A 22,583-nucleotide genomic window follows, 5' to 3' on the forward strand; every position below is an offset into this window, starting at 1 on the left:
CGCCATCTAGAGGCTGAACTACAGCACAACACAAACACACAGTGCTGCCGATTCATTTACTAAAGGACGACTTTCGTTTTGACATGATGGTTAATTTCACTGAATGCAACACTAGCCCCAAAGTGTATATTATATTGTATACAATACTGTGCTAGAAGATTTAGTTCCTGCAATACAAAAGTAATGTTAATATCTGTTACATACAAATTGCGATTTACCTCATGTTATTATAGTATATATAGTGATGTCTGCGTGACTGGAACATTGTTGGCCAGTAAGCAAAGCTGGGGGATATATCCTTTTTAGTTGATTAAACAATTTAAATGATTTTTTTTTAATAGATGGGCAATAACCACAACAATATTTTAAAATCCACAGGGGAAAGTATTATTTGAAAGATTTTATTAATTTATAATACAAGATTTAGGGATTTTTTTTACATGTAATAATTTGTAGCTAATTTTTATAGCAGTAACAATGATAAACACTCTTGCAGTAATTGGCCAATCGAAAGAAGATTGGAGACCATTTCTGTGGACACTTTCCACAACAAACTCACTATCTTTCCAAAAAAAAAAAAAAAAGCCTCATCCACACCACTCTCTCTTTCTCTCTCTCGCTCACACACACATACACACACACTTGAGTCAGCCATCTGATGTGTACTAATAAAAACTCATACTCAGACAAGATAAAAAGGTCTCAATTATTACTCCATTATTAATAATATTAATTTCCCACAATCAAAAGGCAAACAAAACAGACGGCTTACAAACATTAGGAAATAAAACACTCAATTGTTTCTTTCTTCTGGCCCAGTGGGAGGCCATTAGGGCCGGCCATCCCCAGCACACATTTTTACCTCTAATGCAACAGCGTAGCAGGGGGTCCATGAATTCATAGCGCTTATAATGGGGGCTTTTACCAGCCCAGCCCTTCGCTCCAGACAGGCTTTCAGATGATTTCCTTATTCTTTGCACCTGGGCTGTGTCCCTCAGGACGCATTTTAGACAAGCATGGGACAGGATACAGATGATGTATCCTGACTGGGCAAGAAGAAGAGTTTGTGTCACTTCACATCAAACACAAAATCACCAGGCTTCCCTCATGCTTCTTCACTGGAGACGAGAAAAAAAACGAAAAAAAAAAAAAACGCTATTCAAGTAGACACAGGGTGAATGGTTTTCAAAGAAGGCTGGTACACACCCAGGGTGAGGAAACACTAGACTAGGGTCATGCACAGATGTTGACGCAACTAGGTAGTAAGAGGAGTCTGGCGACTGAGATCCATTCTCGATTGGTCCTAGGACAAAGGCAAAAAATGCAGGTGGCCATGGCACAGTCAAATCCACCAGCACTATAGCAGACTCCCTCGGTCCACAGCAACAGACTGGTGCTTGTGTCATCACACCTCTCTCTCCGTAAGCTCCTTCTGTTTGAGGCAGGCGGGAGGATTAAGACTACAACACACACATAGTGACTTCAGATAAGGATCCGTGTTAAGTGCAATCAAAAGTCTGTGAGTATGACGCATATTAAGCTTCTTCTGAGTCAGGCGTGTGATGCCAAGTGAAAACTGACACTTGGGTGTTGGGAGAGCAGAAGGTCTCTCAAGTACAGGACGTCCCCCTGAAAACCTGTTCACACATCCAATTACATAATTTCCTTTCAATGATTCAGGTATTTCATATTTGCACAGTTTAATATTTTCAGAGGAGGAGGCCTATAAACAAACAGCCACTTTACTAAGCAAAAAGTAATTTTGGCAACCAAACCAAACAGAAACGAGAAAACCTAACGAAGGCAAACGTATGAGATTTGATAAACTTGGCACAAGAGAGTCTCCAGCTACTATAAGGAGCAAAAACACTGAACGAAAACCTAGTAGCACTCTCCCTGGAGCTGTTCTGTAATCATCCAGAATGCACCACGGGTTGGTGAGCAGAGACAGGAGCGGGGAGCAGAAGGAGAGAAGGAGGTGGGGGAAGCTTTGTCTGGGGTTTACAGCAGTAGACAGCAGCTGCTCTCTGTAGTCTTCTCCCTGTTCCTCTGGCCTACGAGAAGAGAACAAATATTGAGTGACACCTAATAAATCAAAAGGCAAAAATGTGAATCACAGGTCCTCCTCTGAAACACTCTTCAGAATGGGAGGGAAAAGCAAAACACTATGATGACTTGAGGAGAAAATAGCCCGTTTTCTTCCTCGAATGACATGCTATGTGTAACCAGTATATAATTAATGAGGGGTGGTATTAAAATCAACATGAAACCACATTCAGAGCACCGTTGCTTCAGTAATGTGATGCTTTTCAGAGTAAAAGAGAATATTCAATGAGAAATGCAAATATAGGACTTGATTTTCTACATCAGGAATGGATTTGATCAAAGTGGGCGTTCAATACGAACCAGGCCCAGTTTATAATCAGACTCAAATTCTAATTCAAATTAAAGCTGTTTTTTTCAACTTTCGAGGAATCCTATAAAGAAAAAATTGTATCACGGTTTCCAAAAATAATAAAACGCTAATAATAATGAGAAATGTTTCTTGGGAATCAAATCATCATATTAGAATGATTTCTGAAGGATCATGTGACACTGAAGACTGGAGTAATGATGCTGAAAATTCAGCTTTGCCATCACAGGAATAAATTACATTTTAAAATAGCAATAAAGTTATTTGAAAAAATCTTGCCAACTCCAAACTTTTGAATGATAGAGTATATTAAAGGATTAGTTCACTTTAAAATGACCCCATGATTTACTCACCCTGAAGCCATTCTAGGTGTATATGACTTTCTTCTTTCTGATGAACACAAGCAGAGTTATATTAATAAATATCCTGACGCTTCCACGCTTTATAATGACAGTGACGGGGTCCATTGAGTTTGAAGCTCAAAAAAGTGTATTCATCAATCATAAATGTACTCCGACGGCTCCGGGGGGTTAATAAAGGCCTTCTGAAGCGAAGTGATGCGTTTGTGTAAGAAAAATATCCATATTTAAAACTTTATAAAGTAAATTATCTAGCTTTCAGAAGACCAACTTGTGTATTCAACTTACACAGGGAGTGTAACACCTCAAAATGCTATGTCCAACGCCATACATCGCGTCAGTTACACTTTTTGAGCAAGTTGAATATGGAAGGGGGTCTGGCGAATCACTTCAGAAGGCCTTTATTAACCCCCCGGAGCCGTGTGGAGTACATTTATGAAGGATGGATGCACTTTTTTGAGCTTCAAACTCAATGGACCCTGTCACTGCCATTATAAAGCTTCATCAGAAAGAAGAAAGTCATATACACCTAGGATGGCTTGAGGGTGAGTAAATCATGGGGTAATTTTAATTTTAAAGTGAACTAAATGTAAATATGGTCAATCCTGTTTTCATGTTGACTTTGCATGAAATCAAGGGAACTTAAAGGGTTAGTTCACCCAAAAATGAAAATTCTGTCATTAATTACTCACCCTCATGTCGTTCGACACCCGTAAGACCATCTTCGGAACACAAATTAAGATATTTTTGTTGAAAGCTGATGGCATTCAGTACATTCAAACTCACAAGACCCATAAAAGGCACTAAAAACGTCATTACAAAGTCCATCTCACTACAGTGGCTCTACAATAACTTTACGAAGCGACGACAACAGTTTTTGTGCGCAAAAAAAAAAAAATCAAAATAACGACTTTATTCCACAAGTTTTTATTCCACGAAGCACCACGACGCATGCGCGAGAATATGAAGTAGCGCCGGCATTCGGGAATTTCCTATAGCTCAAACAGTAGAGCATGGCGCTAGCAACGCCAAGGTCATGGGTTCGATTCCCAGGGAAAGCAATACTTGACAAAATGTAAAATGTGTACCTTGAATGCAATGTAAGTCGCTTTGGATAAAAGCGTCTGCCAAATGCATAAATGTAAATGTGTCCGCACGCCGGATCTGCGTCATATTCTCACGCATGCGTCGTGGTGCTTCGTCAGTTCACGTCCGAGGCCTACACGGAAGACAAGAACTTGTGGAATAAAGTCGTTATTTTGATTTTTTTTTTGTTTTCGCACAAAAACTGTTGTCGTCGCTTCGTAACATTATTGTAGAGCCACTGTAGTGAGATGGACTTTGTAACAACGTTTTTAGTGCCTTTTATGGGTCTTGTGAGTGTGAATGTACTGAATGCCAATGGAGGCCTATCTGAAGCCTTTCTCAGCCATCAGCTTTCAACAAAAATATCTTCATTTGTGTTCCGAAGATGAACGGAGGTCTTACGGGTGTCGAACGACATGAGGGTGAGTAATAAAGTTAAATTAATTAAGTAATTAATGACATAATTTTCATTTTTGGGTGAACTAACCCTTTAAAGGGATAGTTCACCGAAAAATTTACTCAAACTCAACTTGTTCCAAACCTGTATGAGTTTCTTTGTTCTGCTGAACACAAAAGATGATATTTTGAAGTATGTTTGTAATCAATCAGATAGACTAGAGCAACCATTGACTACCATAGTATTTTTTCCCCTACTATGGTAGTCAATAGTTGCTCTATCTGCTTGGTTACAAACATACTTCAAAATATCATCTTTTGTGTTCAGCAGAACAAAGAAACTCATACAGGTTTGGAACAAGTTGAGGTTGAGTAAATTATGATTCATGTTTGGGTGAGCTATCCGTTTAAAACCATAATGACTGTGAGCTACAAATTGGGCCATTTGTTCATGTTAACTTTATCTAATTTGAAACCACAGTGTGAATGTTGGCTAAAATAAGCCTCTGCTCTGAAGCCAGACAACGTTTCTATTATATATTCTCAATACATCAAAGCATTTAACCTACTTCCTCCTTTCAAATGTAATAATGACAAGTCATAGTGAACATGAAGCTTGCTTCAATAAAGCCAGCACAACTTGTTAAACAGGAAGTAGCCAGGAAAAGTTACAGGCTTTACAGATCTCACATTACAGTTCAGTATTGTGTGATGGGATAAAGTTAAGTGTTAGGCTATAATATGACTGTATGTATCTTAATGATTATAATGTGTCTGGAAGATTTAAGTCAGTTGCTACCTGGCAGCAATCCTCTAATAACTGCTATAACATGATTGTCCTTAAAAAAAAAATGGATGTGGATTGGCAAGCCAAGGACATTCAGCCGTTTAGAGGAGTAGGAGCTTGCCAGAGGAATATATCAGCACTTACCATGGGAGTTCGGCTCTGGCAGCGTCTCTCTGGCAACCAAGTGCATGACAGTTGTTCGGCCAGGGGGCAACTTCAGAGCTATTCAACAGAGAAGTGGCATTCTGAATATCTGCAAACAACTTGGACACTTTGCCCAGTAAAAACAAATTTTGGCCTACAGCATATTTTAACATCCACTTTCACTGTCCTGTTTTGCTTACAGTGTCTAGAGCAAGGCAGATTAACAGAGACAGACAAAAAGAGAGAAACAACAAGACTGTCAAAGGGTTTTGACCGTGACTGACATGCAGACAAGGTCTAGTGCTCACCTCCTAGTGTGACATTGCCATGCAGAAAGCGGCCCTGGAAGATCAGCCTCAGGATGCTGGGGCTGCTCACACTCTCCTCCTCCCAGCCTGCAACACAAAACATTACATTCACTACTGATACAGGCTTGCATGAAGCTTCGCTACGAAAAAATTCTGACTGCATGTGGTCACAGATGAAATCCAATGAAAGAATATTAGCAATAAGAAAAGCATCTAATAAATATATTTCTTGCTATGATAGACACTACCATTCAAAAGTTAAAGTTTTTCATGTTTATTATGCTCACTTATCTGATCAAAACACTGTAAAAACAGTAATGCTTTGAAATATTAATTCTACTTAAAACAACTTAAAAATGTATTAAAATACAATCTATTCCTGTGATGGCAAAGCTGAATTTTTGGTGCTCAAGAAACATTATTGTTAACAAATGTTGAACGGTTATTAAATGGTTTAATATTTGGGAATTTTTAAAGTTCAAAAGAACTTTACTAAGAAAAAAAATCTTTACTGTCCCTTTTGATATTCAATATAATGCACCCTTTCTGAAATATTTTTTTTTTTTAAATCTTACTGACCCCACACTTTTGAACGATAGTGTTCACCCCCCAAAAAAATAGCAATCTGTGATTTTCAACATTTTACAGTGGTTGCTGTTTAGTAGAGGACTTCCACATATTAAACAATGTTTTGTGCACAATAAAGTATGCTAAACACAATACTTCAACTACAGATACAACTTCAACCAAAGTTAAAATTAAAATATAGACTCAAAACATACCCGCTGGCCAGTTTTCAAAAACATGGCGGGCAATGTCCGTGGCAGAGTCATTCGGAGAGAAAGTGAAATCCTGTGTCTTCCCACTTACAAGGATCAGTCGTAGATTCACCTGTAAACGAGTGAAAGGAGAGAGGAAACAAATTAAATCATTAAACTGTTAAGCAGTACACTACAACCCATACACAGTGACATTTCCACCAAATAGACCTTAATGACCCTTCAATCTGTGCTCACCCCACATAACATGAGACGACCTGAAGAGTCCTTTGCAGAAATGGGCATTCCTTCCTAATTAGATTTATGTTCAGCTTTAAGGGTGAAACTAGCTGCTACCCTCTTTAAAGGTTCCTGTGAAATGGTCTGGTGAGGGGGAGGGGGGCGCAGGGTAGGGCAGAGAGGAAGTGCTAATGCTTTTCGTTTTCATGTAGTGATTCCAACTCCCCCTTTCCTAGACACCCCTTCACCCTAATGCGATAACCCCAGGTGTCCCAGACAACCCAGGGCTGAGTTATTAAATTTACATGGCCCATGCATAACCCCTTGCAGGAAGAAGGGAGCAGCATGGTGGATTAGCACAATAAATTTGCCCCATGCAGGAGTCCTATTAAAAAGCAACAGACAGACACAATCCCACTACAAGCAGTATTAATAACACCACAAAGCTTTCAGCCGCAGGATAACACACGCTTCATGCCAATGTTCATACATCTAAGAGATACATCATGCATTTACTGCATCAAAAATAAGGATTATAGCATTTTTACTGCCAACATGTTCAACGGCTCTGCCATTAAAAATAATTTAAAACATTTGTCAGAAGAAAGAAAAAGTGTAAAATATGATATACTATTGTTTACTATTTTTATAATAATAATTGACCTATACATTTTTTTTTATTTTATTTAAAAAAATTACACCAATAGTCGATACTACAGCTATAAATTCATAGACATATGTGACCCTGGACACACAAAACCAGTCATAAGAGTCAATATTTTGAGATTAAGATCATATGAATGCTGAATAAATAAGCTTTCCATGGACGTATGGTTTGTTAGGATAGGACAATATTTGGCCGACACAACTATTTGAATATCTGGAATCTGAGGGTGCATAAAAATCTAAATATTGAGAAAATCGCCTTTAAAGGTTATAGTTAAGTTGATATAGTTAGGTTAGGAAATTTACAAAATATCTTCATGGAACATGATCTTTACTTAAAATCCTAATGATTTTTGGCATAAAATAAAAATCGATCATTTTGACCTATACAATGTATTGTTGGCTAATGCCACAAATATACCCTTGAGACTTATGACTGCTTTTGTGGTCCAGGGACACATGTTTATTAGAAAACAATAACATACAGTTCTAAACCTTAATGATTTGTTTAGCATTTTTCACTCATTCTAACTGATGCTTCAAAGACTATAAATCATTATATATGTATAATTCAGACAATTTTGATTAAATCTAATCTATAATGCAAGCCAGCTAAACAATTTTACAGTGGTTTCAACAACAAAAACATTTGCTTTGCAATGATGACAACCAACGCAATATATTGTGATAATCACCACATAGGCCAATTTAGGAAACTGACTAAATTTGGCCGCATCTTAACAAATAAACAGCACCTTAATGCCTGCACATAAAAAGACAGAGTGCCACTATACCAACCCATAAATAAAAATCAGACCACAAACTTTGAGTAACTTAGAGATTCCAAAGAGTCTCTTGTTCAGTTAATTTCTTCCAGGGTTTAAACGTCGCTTTTCGCCCCTTTCATGGTTTTCAATGACTGCAATTTAAACATTACATCACCCACACTCAGTGTGCAGAGCTTGGCTGGGCCTTAATGCTTTCGTTCAGAATCAGATGGAGAAAGAGGAGGGGGGCGTAAGAAGGTGAGCCAGTTGGTCCTGGCACTGCTGTGTGTAAAGCCACATACAACACAAAGCACAAAAAACGAAGGAAAACAAGCTTCATGGAGACACTGCAACCAGTCAGCGGACTAGAACAACTTTCAACATGTTTCTGAGAAAGTGGAAGTGAAAGACAACCCAGTTCCTCTCCGTTTCCCCTGAAAATGTGCGAGTACAGTTCAGTAAATACCCCTTTCATATTCAAACATATGAAATCTTAACATAAATGCCAGCTCATCAGCTCGCAATAGGGGGCTCGAGTTTTCCTTCCACCCTACCGTGACAGCAGCTCAGGTCATGAGTCATGACCCGAATAGTGGAAGCAATCAAATAACATGACAAGAAAAGGATGACCTCTTCCCACCACAAGAGTGTGTTCATCCTCTCACACCACGTGCCACCTAAATTCTCCTTATTAAGGGCCCCCCAATGCCCTAACCTAACCTACTGTGAAATCAGGCTCCTGTGCCGAGGGCATTTGCAATGTAGGGCACCCCACCCCCATTCAGACACTCTCGAAAATATTCGGCTTTCACCTATGGGGACCCGCAGCGAGAACAAAAGAGGTCAAACCATGATGCGTGACGTCATGATAACAGACTGTTTACAAACACCAAGCTCCCGATAGAGGCATGGAAAGCCCTCCTCGGGCCTGCTCAGGTGGATTTAGGGTGTTATCAGCAAATCTGTGATGGATAATATAGATGATGGATAATATAGATGAGAGCACAAACAAATAAGCATTCCCTGACTGTTGCCCCAGTTCTTAAAGCCTTTAACACAAAATCTGCTTAAAATGTCCCAGAACCAGTACGCAAACACCTCGATAATCTCACGGCTTATATATTTGTCTGCAATATCTTCAATCATGTTGCCTTCATCCCCAAAACAAGAGGCTAAAGGCATCACCCATTTGCCCCGCACCAAAGAACGGCAGTAAAACCCAAGCCAGAAACAAAATAAACAACAAATCTCAAAACAACAGTAGGACTGAGAGTGTAACATTTTAAGTAGCTTTTATTTTTGTATATTGTTTTACTTTTTGTAAATTTGTGTGCTCGTCATTTTAATACATTTTTGTTTTTTATTTTAGCTTTGACATTGACTTTAAGTTTTAGTAAATAAATAAAAATCAAAAAACAACTCTAAACTAATAATTTATTTCACAGACAGAAATGCAATGACAAAAATGCTGATTAAAGGAACAGTTTACAATGAAAAGTGTCATCTGTTTACCCGTAGTTTGCACAAGACATGCAGGATGTATGTTTTGACAAGGGCAGAAAGTTTTTTTTTTTGTGAAAAATTATGCAAATTTCAGTCGATTCATCAGTTAAAGCCATCAAAGGATTCAGAAGGTTTGGAAAATAGTTAATGAATCGTATGAAGCACTTTTTTCCATCTTTTCAGAGCTTGACAGCCGTGGTCAACGTGCACCTTCATAACATGGAAAGGAGAGCATGGACATCTGTTCTGTGCAGCAACAAGGTAAAAGTAGATGACGACAATATATATATATTAGTGAACTAACTGTAACTTTAAGATCTGGATGCTTTCTAAAAAATGACACCTGATGCTTTATCATTCTGATATTGTGTAATGGAGCATGATGTAAAGAGAGAACCGGACTGATATACTCACTGTGTCAGGGTCTCTCTGAGAGGTCATGGCTGTGATCAGAGGTGGAGGGCAGCCAGGAATCGATGGTTGACCAGCAGTAAGAGGGCAGCACAACCCCTGGCACAAAGACTCAGTATGTGTCTTCCCCCTCCGGCCTTTCTCTGCCTCGCACAGCCTAACACCAAGTCAATTATTCAAAACATGCCTCAAAGATGTGTTTACCATACACAGTGCAGTGGTCAACAACACTGCATTAACACGAGATAATCAATTACTATCTTAAGAGACATACTTTAGGAAAAACTGAAGTATTACAACACACAGGTGAGGTGACAAGACATTACAAACACTAGACAAACTCTACAATCCTGGTGAATGTTTAGCAAATAAGTTAGTGCACCGATAAATAGATTAATAAACCACCTAAAGAATATGCAGCCATATAAACAGTACAGTGTATATGGCTAATAAACAGACTGACGTGTAACAGCATAGATACGTAGGGAATTGCAACAAAAACAAACGTCACATACCTTTGCTCTACTTGACTTAAAGCCAAACTGTTGTTTGTATTACTGGATCAGCATTATATATCAGCTTTGGTGCTTGAATTCGTGTTAGGAATCCAGATCTGTCTGCGAATCAGACACCAAACCAGGATGAGCTCGACTGCTGATCAGGAACAAATATAGTCCAAAATCAAAGACGCATTAAAGCGATGATAAACAACCCATAAAGAATAGAGGTGTCTGTCTTATAAGGCGAGAGCTGTGGAAGGTGGTATGAGCAGAGACAGTGCGCGCGACCGCTGGCCTTGAGCTGGAATAATTTTGACTGCGGCAAAATAAAGAGGAACTAAAACGACCGTTTTGATCGAGTAACAGACGCCTATCAGATCCAGCGCGGTCGTTTGGTGGTCCAGTGCTTTCCTGATATATTAACTGACGGGTATATCCATCGTTCTAATCAGATAAGATGTAGCCAAAATCACTCGCAGCGTTCGATCAGATTAATGGTTGAGAATTTAAAGACACCGGAAGTCAGCTGGCCATATATGCAGGAAACGGAGCGCAAGGCTTTCTGGGACTTTTAGTTTTGAGGCAGCTCTCCATTTTGATCGCACCTTGCAGAATGGCAGTCATTTCACATGCTGTGTGATGGAATGTGGGGTTCGCGCTCTCTCTCTCTCTCTTTTAAATTCGAAATAAGCTTTTTATCTATTGTTTGTCTTTGATTTGAAATGTTTAAACGTTATCTTATGTCATTATGTTAAACATATGTAAGCAAACTCAACATTTAGGATAAATACTGAATTTATTGGAACTACCTTTTCCATATGAAATCCCTTATAGAATTTAATACTGTTTTAACAGATAGACTCTCATTTCTGTAATCTCAATTTTTTCCCTTTCATTTTTAAAAGAAAAAGCTACTGAATGACAATACTTCATATATTTATTTGATGACAGCATTGCACGTATAATAAACACACATTGAATAGGCTATTTACATAAGAATAATTAAAGCTGAAGTGTGTATTTTTTTCCAGCCTTAAAATACTTTCTCATCCTAATATGCAGAGATACCTCTGGCATTTGTATTCTTATTTACCCCAAAAGTGTAAATACATCTATGTAGCCATCAAAACATTCCAACGTTTAAGCAACCCAAGCAGGGGTGCATTTCCTAAAAGCTCCCCCTACCAATTTCATCTGGTGATATCAGTGGTACACACTTCAGCTTTAAAGAGAAAAAATGTACATGGATATGAAACAATAAGTCTTACAATACAGTAAACAGTGATGTCTATTCAATTCCAGTATATCAATGCAATACAGTTATTCAGTCATGATGTACATTTGTAAGCCAACCAGGAAGATAATAATTTTTCCCATAGGAAATTCTAGAGTAAATGCAAGATTAGTTTAAACTGAACAGCTCTATACCTCTGAAAGAGTGAGAAACAGCAAGTCACAACACTGAGCAATGTAAGTCACTAGTTCTGAGGAAATGTAGCCTACGATAATACCCGCAAGGGTCTGTATTATAAGAAAAGGCAATGTCTGTTCAAAGTTAATACAACTGACTCATAACGCAACTTTGTAAATGATATGGTTTTTAATAAACGGGAAGAAACAGTTTCAGCTCAACTACACAGCAGCATTGTGTAAACATTAACTGTAAAACAGGCTTTAAAAGTCACAAAATTTACAATTTTTTAACAAAATATACTGTACAAACAACTGTGTAGTGTAAAGAGCCATACATCGTTCTGTTCATGTCAAAATATCTCAGCAATAAATGAAAAAGCCACCAAATTCACAAAGCTCCATAATCTTGACTTTCAGAAGTTTTCCTTAAAGAAAAAAGCATTTAAATAGCTGTTTTTACAAAAAACAAGAAAAAAAGCATAAACAATGTTATCTTAAGATAACTACAATGGCAAAAACTGCATGACAATTAAGAGCACTTAGATGCTGACACTATACTAATTCTATCAAAATACTAATTTTGTCACGCAAGTAAAAAACATTCAGAAAATAAGAATTATGTAATTTGCTATCTGATTTTGCTATTAAGCACATTTAAGACAATGAGGTTTTCCCATTTTAAATCCCCAATATGTACAAATGAATTGTTATTACTGAAAAAATACAATCAACAATAAATATATTTTCCTCCTACTGTTACATAAATACATCCATACTTTTACAAAAATGTACAAGAATATACTTTTACAAATAAAAATCTGCTGATAAAATCCAAGGTTGTTGTTTAAATATTTTCATGCATCCCTTTTTCAATCATATCAAGTTCATAAAATTAAGTACTTTTTTTAAATTAAGGACGTTTTGAGATCAAAACAATAAAGCACATTTTATTCTACTAAATATATTACACTCTCCCAATTCTTTCTGGTCCAATAAAAATATTTTGGTTCTGTTCACACTGTACAAAAAAAACTATTCTGACTTTTAATGTGAACTGTCTCACAGTCATTTTGCAAGGGATGAATTTTGATCGGTTTACTTTCAGTAGATAGGCTAGTCGGTACCTACATTGGTTGATATATTAATGATGTAAACACCAGCATAATGCAAAGAGAATAACAACACCTGTTGGGGTGGAAAGACAGGACAGAAAAGTATACATTTTGCCTTTGTTCAGGTCCTTGCCACAGTGCTGAACTCATGAGGCACATTAGAGAAATTCATTGTGCAATTAGTCACATTCACTAGTGAATGTCACAGTGTGCTATAAGAGAAAATGAGTGAATTTGGACATGAAGGATGATAAAATACACTTTGCATCATGAATAAAAAAAATGTAAAACTTGACTTGGATACACCCAATGAGATATTTGCTGCCTGTCTGAACAAATACTTTGAATAACATATTCCCATTAATTATGAAAAAGAGGAGTCACCCTAAATGACCAGAGAACACCCACAGGCATAGAACATCAACAGACTCAGTTCTGTCCCATCTCTGAACTGGTATCAGAAAAAAAACATGTGCATTCAAAGTACATGTAGGGCGAGACCATATTCCTATCACAATGAAGCCCAGACATAAATAAGTAACACTGTTACAGTACCATTGTGCACTGACTGACACAAGGTAAACTGTTAGTAGGAAATACATAGTTTACCTATTGAATAAAATTGGTTGAGTGAAACCATTTTTTTTGTCATTTTTCTATACATACTTCAGAAAAAAATTATAAGATGCAAAAATGAACGTGACTGCATTTGACAAAACCAGTTGTAACATAGCTGCCATACCAATCCAGTTGTTCTTCTTAAGGTGTGGCCCTCTCATGTTCACTGTCATCTTCGGCCAGATAGATTGGCTTCTTTCCTTGAAAAATGGGCTCAAATTTTTGAGGGGAATTGTTTTTGCCCTCAGAGCTGTTCCTTATTCCATACGCAAAATAAATGAGGAAGCCTAAAAGAGACACAGGTATGAAGTCAAACTTAAAACAAAAATTTTAAGTCAGCAAGACAGGAAAAACAGTAATAGTGTTTTCTATTTTAATACATTTTAAAATGTAATCAATTCCTGTGATGGCAAAGCTGAATTTTCTAATTTATATTGAAAACAGTAAATAGTGCCTAATATTTTTGTGGAAACCTTGATACTTTTTTTGTAGGATTACGTGATGAATAGAAAGGTCAAAAGAACAGCATTTATTTGAAATATACATCTTTTGTTACATTATAAATGTCTTCACTGTCACTTTTGATTCATTTAATGCACCCATCCTGAATAAAAGTATTCATTTCTTTCTTACTGACTCCACACTTTTGAATGGTAGTGTACATTTAATACACAATTACAATGATTCGATATGCTATAACTTACCAAAAGCCATCCATACTGCGAAACGCACCCATGTAGTTCCATCCAGTTGCATCATGAGGTAAATATTTACAAAGATACTGACTATTGGCAGAATGGGGAGCAAAGGCACCTACAAAATGTAGACAGATGAGTATTATAAAGCATAAAGATCTGACGTTCCCATTTTTCAAGCACAAAGATTTGTTAATGTAAGTCTGTACCTTGAAACTGAGAACCTCTTTACTCTGGGGCTGTCGCCAGATGATGACGATGCAGACAGAAGACAGGACAGACAGGAGAACAACTAAAGTGATATAAAAAGGGTTTCCCCTCCCCAACTGCTCAATGTACACTGACAGCACCACACACAGCATAGTGAACAGCACAGCTGAAGAGCAAAGGAGAAGGTGGTTATCCGTCTGTTCAACAAAAATATTTCATTTACATTTACATTTATGCATTTGGCAGACGCTTTTATCCAAAGCGACTTACAGTGCACTAATGACAGGGACAATCCCCCTGGAGCAACATGGAGTAAAGTGCCTTGCTCAAGGACACACTGGTGGTGACCGCTGGGATCGAACCAGCAACCTTCTGCATATCAGTCCCATGGTTTAACCCACTGGACCACCATCATGTTGCAGCAAAAAAAGGTATCATAAGTGGGACCAATGGAAATGCTTACATATGGTGCCAGTGGCAGAGTAAACAATGATGCCCGAAATCCTGGTGGGTATGTCACAGATGGGTTGCACTAACATCCTGATGGAAAACCTCTCCTTAAGGGGCATTGTCTCCAGCTCCTGGCCGTACTCATCCCCACTATCCACATCTGCCATGGCTCCTTTAGCCTCCAGCCTCTGTAGTTCCATTGGCTTCTCATCCACACCACTGGAGCCAAGGCTGCCTGGCTGGTACCTGCAGATTAAAAAATAAATAAATAATAATTTATTTGATTAAAAATAGTGATACTGGGAAATATTATTACAATATTACAATTAAAATAATTTAATTTAATTTATAATATAATTTTCAATGTAATTTATTCCTGTGATGGCAAAGCTGAATTTTCAGCATTATTACTCCAGTCTTAAGTGTCACATGATCCTTCAGAAATCATTCTAAAGGCCTGTTCACACCGGGATGATTTTCGCACGCGTTTATCGCCGACGTTTAACGCCTCGGGACTAAACAATGGGCGCCAATGTGAGTGTTCACACCGACGCGCAAAACGCCAGACGTAAAAGCGTCATTTTTAAAAAAAACGCCTCGGGTTCGTTTTTTTATTTTGACGCGGCACGTAAAAAACTGTCCGACCAATGAGATCGGCGCTTTTGTTCACGTGCCTGGAGCTGCTGAAGTGACAGTAAAACACGACTTGGTGGCGCTCAAGCAGAAAACGGTCTTGCCGAGCACACATTGATACGACGAAGAAGTAGTAAGTAGACAAAGAAGAAGATGAACTGCTAATGCTGCTTGCCAGTTAGCAAAAAGTGTGTGAAAGGTTTTGTCCATATGCATAATATGTCTATGGTTTTGGCAAGCACGTAAATACTGTCTCTCTTCTCCTTCTGTGTGACAAGCGAGTGTCAGAGGCTTAAAGTGCCGCAGCACCATCTTGTGTACCGGGAGCGCATCGACTGAATGTGCACGTTCACTCGGCGCAGCGCCAGTGAAAATCGCTTGGGTGTGAACACTCAAGACGCGCCGAAAAACAGCACGAAAAACGCTGGCGATAAGCGCGCGCGATATTCGTCCCGGTGTGTACAGGCCTTAATATGCCGATTTGGTGCTCAAGAAATATTTATTATTATCATCAATATTGAAAACAGCTGTGCTGCTTAATATTTTTGTGGAAAACATTTTTTTCAGGAATATCTGTTGAATTGAAAGTTAATTGCATCCATATTTCTTTCACTTTTAAATGGCAATTCACGAATATACTCACCGGAGAATGAGTACACACACAGCGACCAGAGTGTATGCCAGCAGGGTCCCAATTGACATCAAGTCCACCAAGGCAGCGAGTTCAAATAGGAAGGCCATCAGGGCTACAGGGAGGAAATAAAGGCAATTCTATGAGTTAGTCCTAATTATTAAAAGAGTTATATATATCGACAGACATTATATGAATAAGAATGCAGTCTTACCTGCTACAATGCCAGACACAATGGTGGCCAGCATGGGTGTCTTGGTTTTCTTGTGCATGCGGGAGAGGGAGCGAAAGAGCAGACCGTCCTCAGCCATGGCATAAATCACACGAGGCATAGGGAACATGGACCCCAACAAGCTAAAGAACATAAAAATAAAACAATCAGAAAGGCATAAGTTGTTTCATGTTGACTTTATGTAAATGTCAGTAATTTAGTAACACCTTCATAAATGTACCTGGTGGAAAGGGCACACAAAGACCCTACAGCCACAATATAGCGAGCAGGCCTCCAGTGCACATAATCAAAGGCCTCAGGAAGTGGACTGTGAACGTCCAGCTTGTAATAGGGCATCATGAGTGTGAGTGCTGCAGACACTCCGAAGTAGGCAAAAAAGCAGATGAGCAGAGAGGCCACTATGCCGATCGGGATGGAACGCATGGGGTTTTTAGCCTCCTCACCTAAGATACCAACATCAACAGAGCTCGGGTGAGTTTGATTTTAAAAGTAGGACATACTGGTTTTACATGAGAAGTTTCACAGCCACTTACTTGTGGTTGCAATGCAGTCAAAGCCCACAAATGCATAGAAGCATGTGGCAGCGCCAGATAGGATTCCGGTAAAGCCAAATGGTGCAAAACCACCTGACCCGAATTCTTTTTCAATGTTGCTAAGATGTGAAAGAGATTTCAACTTTAAATTTACAGACAACATATTACATATATATTTACTTACATTTTTACATATATAAAATGTTTTTTAATCAAACCATTTATTTCTGATGTTCTTATGTTTTCTTATGTGAACTACTCTTTCATTTTCATTAATTTAATTGTCATTTTTATCTGATTTAATAGTTAAAAATGTCATGTAATCTGCAAATATGATAATGACCTCACAGACCAAGTTTCAAATATTCATATATATTTATTTATCATATATTTTTTTAATACCCTTAATTTTGTGTATACCCTTATCTTTCTTATAATTTCGTTGTATATCTGATCAAACTGATCATGTTTGAATTATGCTTGAAACTGTACTTTCTTGATATATTTCTATGTATTTCTACTATTGCTATGCCTACATATAAAAGTCGAGGAGTGTGACTTACTGTGCTTCAGACATGTTGGTGCCATTAAGGTAGTCCTCCACAGTGAGGTTCCAGTTGGCAGTGTCGCCTTTCACAAAGCCCGATATGATGACAAATGTCAGAACCACCAGGTTGATTCCTGTGAAGATCTTGTTGACAAGTGCAGATTCACTCACTCCAAATGCCAATAATCCTAAAGTGTGGGAGGTGAGAGGCAGCAAATTCACACCATTATGGTCTTTTGCATGGCAATGGTGAAAAGAAAGTGTGAGTAACAGTCCTATGACTAACATATATTGGTGAAGCGGATCATTTAAAATGAAGTTCTTCAGTGTAGCTTGTGTGGTAGAATACACTAAAAAACAGATGTTGGATAAGAAGTGAAGTCAAGAAGAATAATTCTGGAACAAAGATCCACCGGCTTAATGGAATAATGGAAGATCTTGACTTTGAAAACACTCTGTGCCAACTAAAAATTAACTAGGCACCATCATCATTATAGAGTTGAGTGATTCTTAGACAGAAAAAAGGTTCTCACCAGTGAGCAACATGACCAGGATGAGGGCAAACAGATCTGGATACTCCGCTAACACTTTTCCAGTGTTTGGAAATGACATGGAGCCATTGAAGAAAAGAGAGATCTTCTTCTCCACTAGATTGTCAAAAGTTGAGCTCCAAGCGCGTGCCACACTAGCTGTGCCTGTGAAATAGAGAAAAGGACATTCAGACTTTAGAACGTCCACTTGTTATGTTAAACTTAAGCACATGCTCAAGAGTCCTTCAGTTCAGAGAAGTAAACACTTCATACAGTTTCCAAACCACTTCATCTCATATATTATAAAACTAGATAATATCTACGTGCTCACCAATCACATACGACAGAATGAGGTTCCATCCCGTGATGAAGGCCCATATTTCACCGACTGTCACATAGCTGTACAGGTAAGCAGATCCCGTCTTGGGAACACGTGCACCAAATTCAGCATAGCATAAGCCAGCGAGGACAGAGGACAAGGCAGCAATGAGGAAAGAGAGCACGATTGCCGGTCCAGCCTTCTCTCGGGCCACTTGCCCAGCCAGGACGTACACACCTGCGCCCAGTGTCGCCCCCACACCGAGGGCTATGAGGTCCAGAGTAGTGAGACAGCGAGCAAAGCGCGTTTCGTCTTGAGAGGTGTCCAGCATGCGACGCCTCAGCAGCCTCTTCCCAAAGGAGGCCAGTTTATTCTCAATCATGATGGATAACGTTTAGGAGACTGAGACAAAGCTGAAGGCACTAAAGGAGGAGATATATATATTAATATATACACATTACAAAAAAGTCTTTATGTGCCAATTTAGATTTTCACTTTCAGGAAACATAACCTAAAGCACAAAAGGACACACCATTTTAAACTTTTTTTTTTGGTCTTATGACTATAAAGGCCCATTAACACCAAGAACAATAATTAAAATGATAACTATATTAGCCTCCACACTATAATGTTCAGACTGTATGGTTATCATTATAGGTGTGGTTTGGAATTCTCAATTTTAATAGTGTGAACATCATTTACCCAAGCCATTACATGTAAAGGGCATAAATATAAGGGTGTATTTCCACCACACCCGTAGACAGAAAGAGCACTTTATGAAAAACTCATTCCACCACAGGGCAGTTCAATCCATCAGAAGAATTAATAAGATTAATATCTTAGAGGTTTATATTGCCTTTTCATTATTGGGTCATAATTCATAAAGTACAACAGCTTTAGAACATTGACATGGGTGTGAACAATTTTCAGACAAGTCCAAACCGAGTAATTACATTTTACTGGCTGGATGAAAAGAGCAGACTGGGTGAAATGGGAAAAGCTGAGGTCAAAGAAAAAAAATTAGAGCAAATATTTAACAAAAAAGCAGAGGTGGAAAGAGTAATGGTGGTCCAGTGGGTTAAACCATGGAACTGATACGCAGAAGGTTGCTGGTTCGATCACAGCGGTCACCACCAGTGTGTCCTTGAGCAAGGCACTTTACTCCATGTTGCTCTAGGGGGATTGTCCCTGTAATAGGGGCACTGTAAGTCACTTTGGATAAAAGCGTCTGCAAATGCATAAATGTAAATGTAATAAAATATTCTACTCAAGTAAAAGTACTATTACTTCAATTAAATTTTACTTAAGTACAATTACCAGTCTAAAAATATACTCAAGTAAAAGTAAAAAGTAGTTACTGAGTAATAGTAAAAGTTACTGAGTTACTCTTTTAACAGCGGGGGTGGGGGACCCATGTAGGGTTGTAATAGAATGAGATTTTCACAATATGATAACCATCTAACATCACAGCAGTTTCACAGCATTACGGTATTAAACAATTATTCGCTAAATAAACTGTATTAAATTATGGTTATTATTACCATCAGTTAAAATGGTCGCTAAATGAATGAAAACTGTTTTTTTTTTTACTTAAAGCCATTTGTTTGTTTTGTTTATTAAAATTTCAATAAAACATGTCTAATCAAATATATTCAATAAATGATTATGAATTAGATTAACAACTTATTTTTTTATCATTCATTTATTAAAATGTTTAAGAATAATAGTCCTATGAAATTTATATATACAGTTATACTATCAAAAACGGTGATAATCAAATGTATTTTATGTATGTATTATTATGATAAGTACATATTATTGTAGGCCTACAATAGTAATATATTTCTGTCATAATTTCTTCTAGTTAAACCAAACTTTTATTTTGACGGGTTGTAGTGAAGACCTGTTTCAGAGTGTATTTGACAATAGTTTGTATTCAAATAAAATGATTAAATGCTCATTAGGGGTTCTCTCAGATCAGCTCTGGAAATGTCCATGTGTTCATGTGTACAGCTCTACTCTATTCATCATCCATCAGTTTGTGCGTTTTACGTGACATCTGCATTATACTGTTAATTAACTTTCCCTGACTGGATTCCCTCTGCATCAGATGGGGATGGTTTTCCTGAACATGTTCTGTGTTTCCTCCTTTTGCAGACACATTTTTTTTGTTGCAAATTTGATATCCAGGACAACACCACGTTATTTTTTTTTTCCCCATACTAGCCAGGGGTTCACGACGCCGTTTCACATCACTGACGTCTGTCTTGTCCATCTCTGATTTTTGCGCGTTTGTTCTCCCGCCCTTCACTTCAATGCAGTAGTTTCCTCCGTGGTTTTCGGAGGAAGGTTTTCTTGTGTAGTCATACATGTTTGACCAGGTCCTTTCTATGGAACTAACTATACCACACTAGAACCTGCACCTGCTTACATGGCTAACACTAACCCTTAAGTATTTTACCGCATTCTTTGTGGTCAAAGCATGTATTACTCACACATAAAAATAGAACAAGGATGAATTTTATTTTATTTTAGATTCAAGTCTTACTGTCTACTGCTAAAGACACCTCTTTTTGCATAACTCCACGTCACTACACGGAAAACATTTACTTCCTCCCAGGGTTATTGCATAAAACCACTGAGACTAAAAATAGAATTACTAACTTAAAAACAAAGCAAACTATAAATCTAGACCAAGAAAAGGGTTGTTAACCCGTGATGATTGTTGTTGTGCTGATTTTCAGTAACCTCACATAAAGCACAGCCTCAGACTCTGATAAGACTGAATAAACATAGAGGATATATTATTCATTTTCTTCCCGTACATCAGATTACCAAATTCTACAATGAAAAACACTTCCTGTTAAAGTAAAGAACAGCAGTCATAAAGTAGATGTGGTCTTGTCCTAGACATTCCTCTGCCCTGAGCAATTAAACAAATAAATAATTTCAAGCAGTAAGCAGGCAATTTAAACAGGTTTGGACATGGTGAATTCACAGGTCAGGCGTCTATAATCTGAATATCCTTGCTGGCACATGCCAGTTCACCCTACTGAAGAGTTTGCTGGTCTGAGAATCAAATGAATATATTTCAAGATGATGCCGGAAAGCAGCCCGCGTTTTTGAACCAAAGTGGCCATTTCATTAGCATGAGCTAAGCAATAATTTCTTTGACTATTAAAAATGAAAACACTTCTTTAAATCTTGATTTATATTTATCCGTGATTTAATTTACAGGTTGTCCAATACTGCAAGTTTACTGGTGTATCCTTCACTATTCAAATGGAATGGACCCGCTGCACCTGTATGACACACCTATCTTTACAGTAATGGAATTTCATTGAAACTAACTTACACTACAGCTCAGTATCCCATTAGTGATGCTATTGTTTTTGAGACACGTAATAGACCCACAGGACATGAGTTACATGCATTGATGCATTCAGTTTGGGATGATTTATCAAAACTAATCGAAGATCTAACTCGCTTTCTAATTTAAACCATGTTTAAATGAAGCAAAATTGCACCTGGAAATCATAGTGGTGCAAGGCAGCATGCTTTATATATCATTTACAAAAATAAAGACATGAGAACGTATATATTTCATATTATTATACAATTATAATACGTTTTGTTAAGACGATAATTACATTACAAAAAATCCGGGAAATTATATATGATGGTATAGATAAATAAATAACAATGATATAACGTTAGTAGAGCACATTTAACATCAATTAAACATCTACAGGCACGCGCGCCATTTCAACCACGAGGAAGAATGCAATAATGATAAACATATGGGATTTCCGTTTTACTGTTACAGCTGTCAACACTTAGGACAGAAAACATAATTCATATATTTTATTTAACCAATACTCCATACGTCACATATGTGAAGATTACGAATGACATGGTATAGTAATAGAGCTTAAAAAGGTAGTTACCCTCTCGAGACGATGAACTGGAAATCCGGCTACTCAGACAGACGTTGCGCGGCGTGTAAATCTACAAGAATGAGCGACTGAAGCTAGACTCTCAAACACAGCCGGAAATTCAAGCCTTTTTAGGAAAAGTCGTTTGGCCCCCGGCTCTGGCAGGATCGGTTTTTGTCTGACGTCAATTAACAAAGCCAATGGTAGTAGACGTGTTCACCATCCATGTTGCCATCGACGACAAGCATTGTTTTGAGAAAACGACATGGTTTTTCCAGCATTTCATAAATTCCTTCTCTGCTTATTGCTTCATTTTAATTGTAATATCCCACGATGGCATAACAAAAACAATAAAACAATGTGTTACAGTGGAAAATGCAAAATAAA

At 37.9% G+C, this 22,583-nt stretch overlaps 2 protein-coding genes across 2 annotated transcripts; both read right to left on the bottom strand.

The window, feature by feature from the left end:
* Positions 1-367: 367 nt before the first annotated feature.
* Positions 368-10,862, bottom strand: ubl3b (ubiquitin-like 3b). The gene is made up of 6 exons (XM_079838630.1): positions 10,354-10,862; positions 9,842-9,995; positions 6,276-6,384; positions 5,494-5,580; positions 5,186-5,263; positions 368-2,054 (listed from the first exon to the last, which is right to left on the bottom strand). Exons 2-6 carry the CDS (start codon positions 9,866-9,868, stop codon positions 2,002-2,004), a joined length of 354 nt encoding a protein of 117 aa, XP_079694756.1. The 5' UTR covers positions 9,869-9,995; positions 10,354-10,862; the 3' UTR covers positions 368-2,001.
* A 396-nt stretch (positions 10,863-11,258) lies between these two features.
* On the bottom strand, positions 11,259-22,438 carry slc7a3b (solute carrier family 7 member 3b). Its single transcript, XM_079838889.1, has 12 exons — positions 22,209-22,438; positions 18,274-18,683; positions 17,946-18,107; positions 17,429-17,600; positions 16,866-16,984; positions 16,553-16,775; positions 16,315-16,454; positions 16,113-16,215; positions 14,850-15,082; positions 14,386-14,552; positions 14,186-14,294; positions 11,259-13,768 (listed from the first exon to the last, which is right to left on the bottom strand). Exons 2-12 carry the CDS (start codon positions 18,641-18,643, stop codon positions 13,623-13,625), a joined length of 1,944 nt encoding a protein of 647 aa, XP_079695015.1. The 5' UTR covers positions 18,644-18,683; positions 22,209-22,438; the 3' UTR covers positions 11,259-13,622.
* Positions 22,439-22,583: the final 145 nt, after the last annotated feature.

The sequence above is a fragment of the Gobio gobio genome (genome assembly GCF_949357685.1).
Source record: "Gobio gobio genome assembly, chromosome: 16".
Lineage (NCBI taxonomy): Eukaryota > Metazoa > Chordata > Actinopteri > Cypriniformes > Gobionidae > Gobio > Gobio gobio.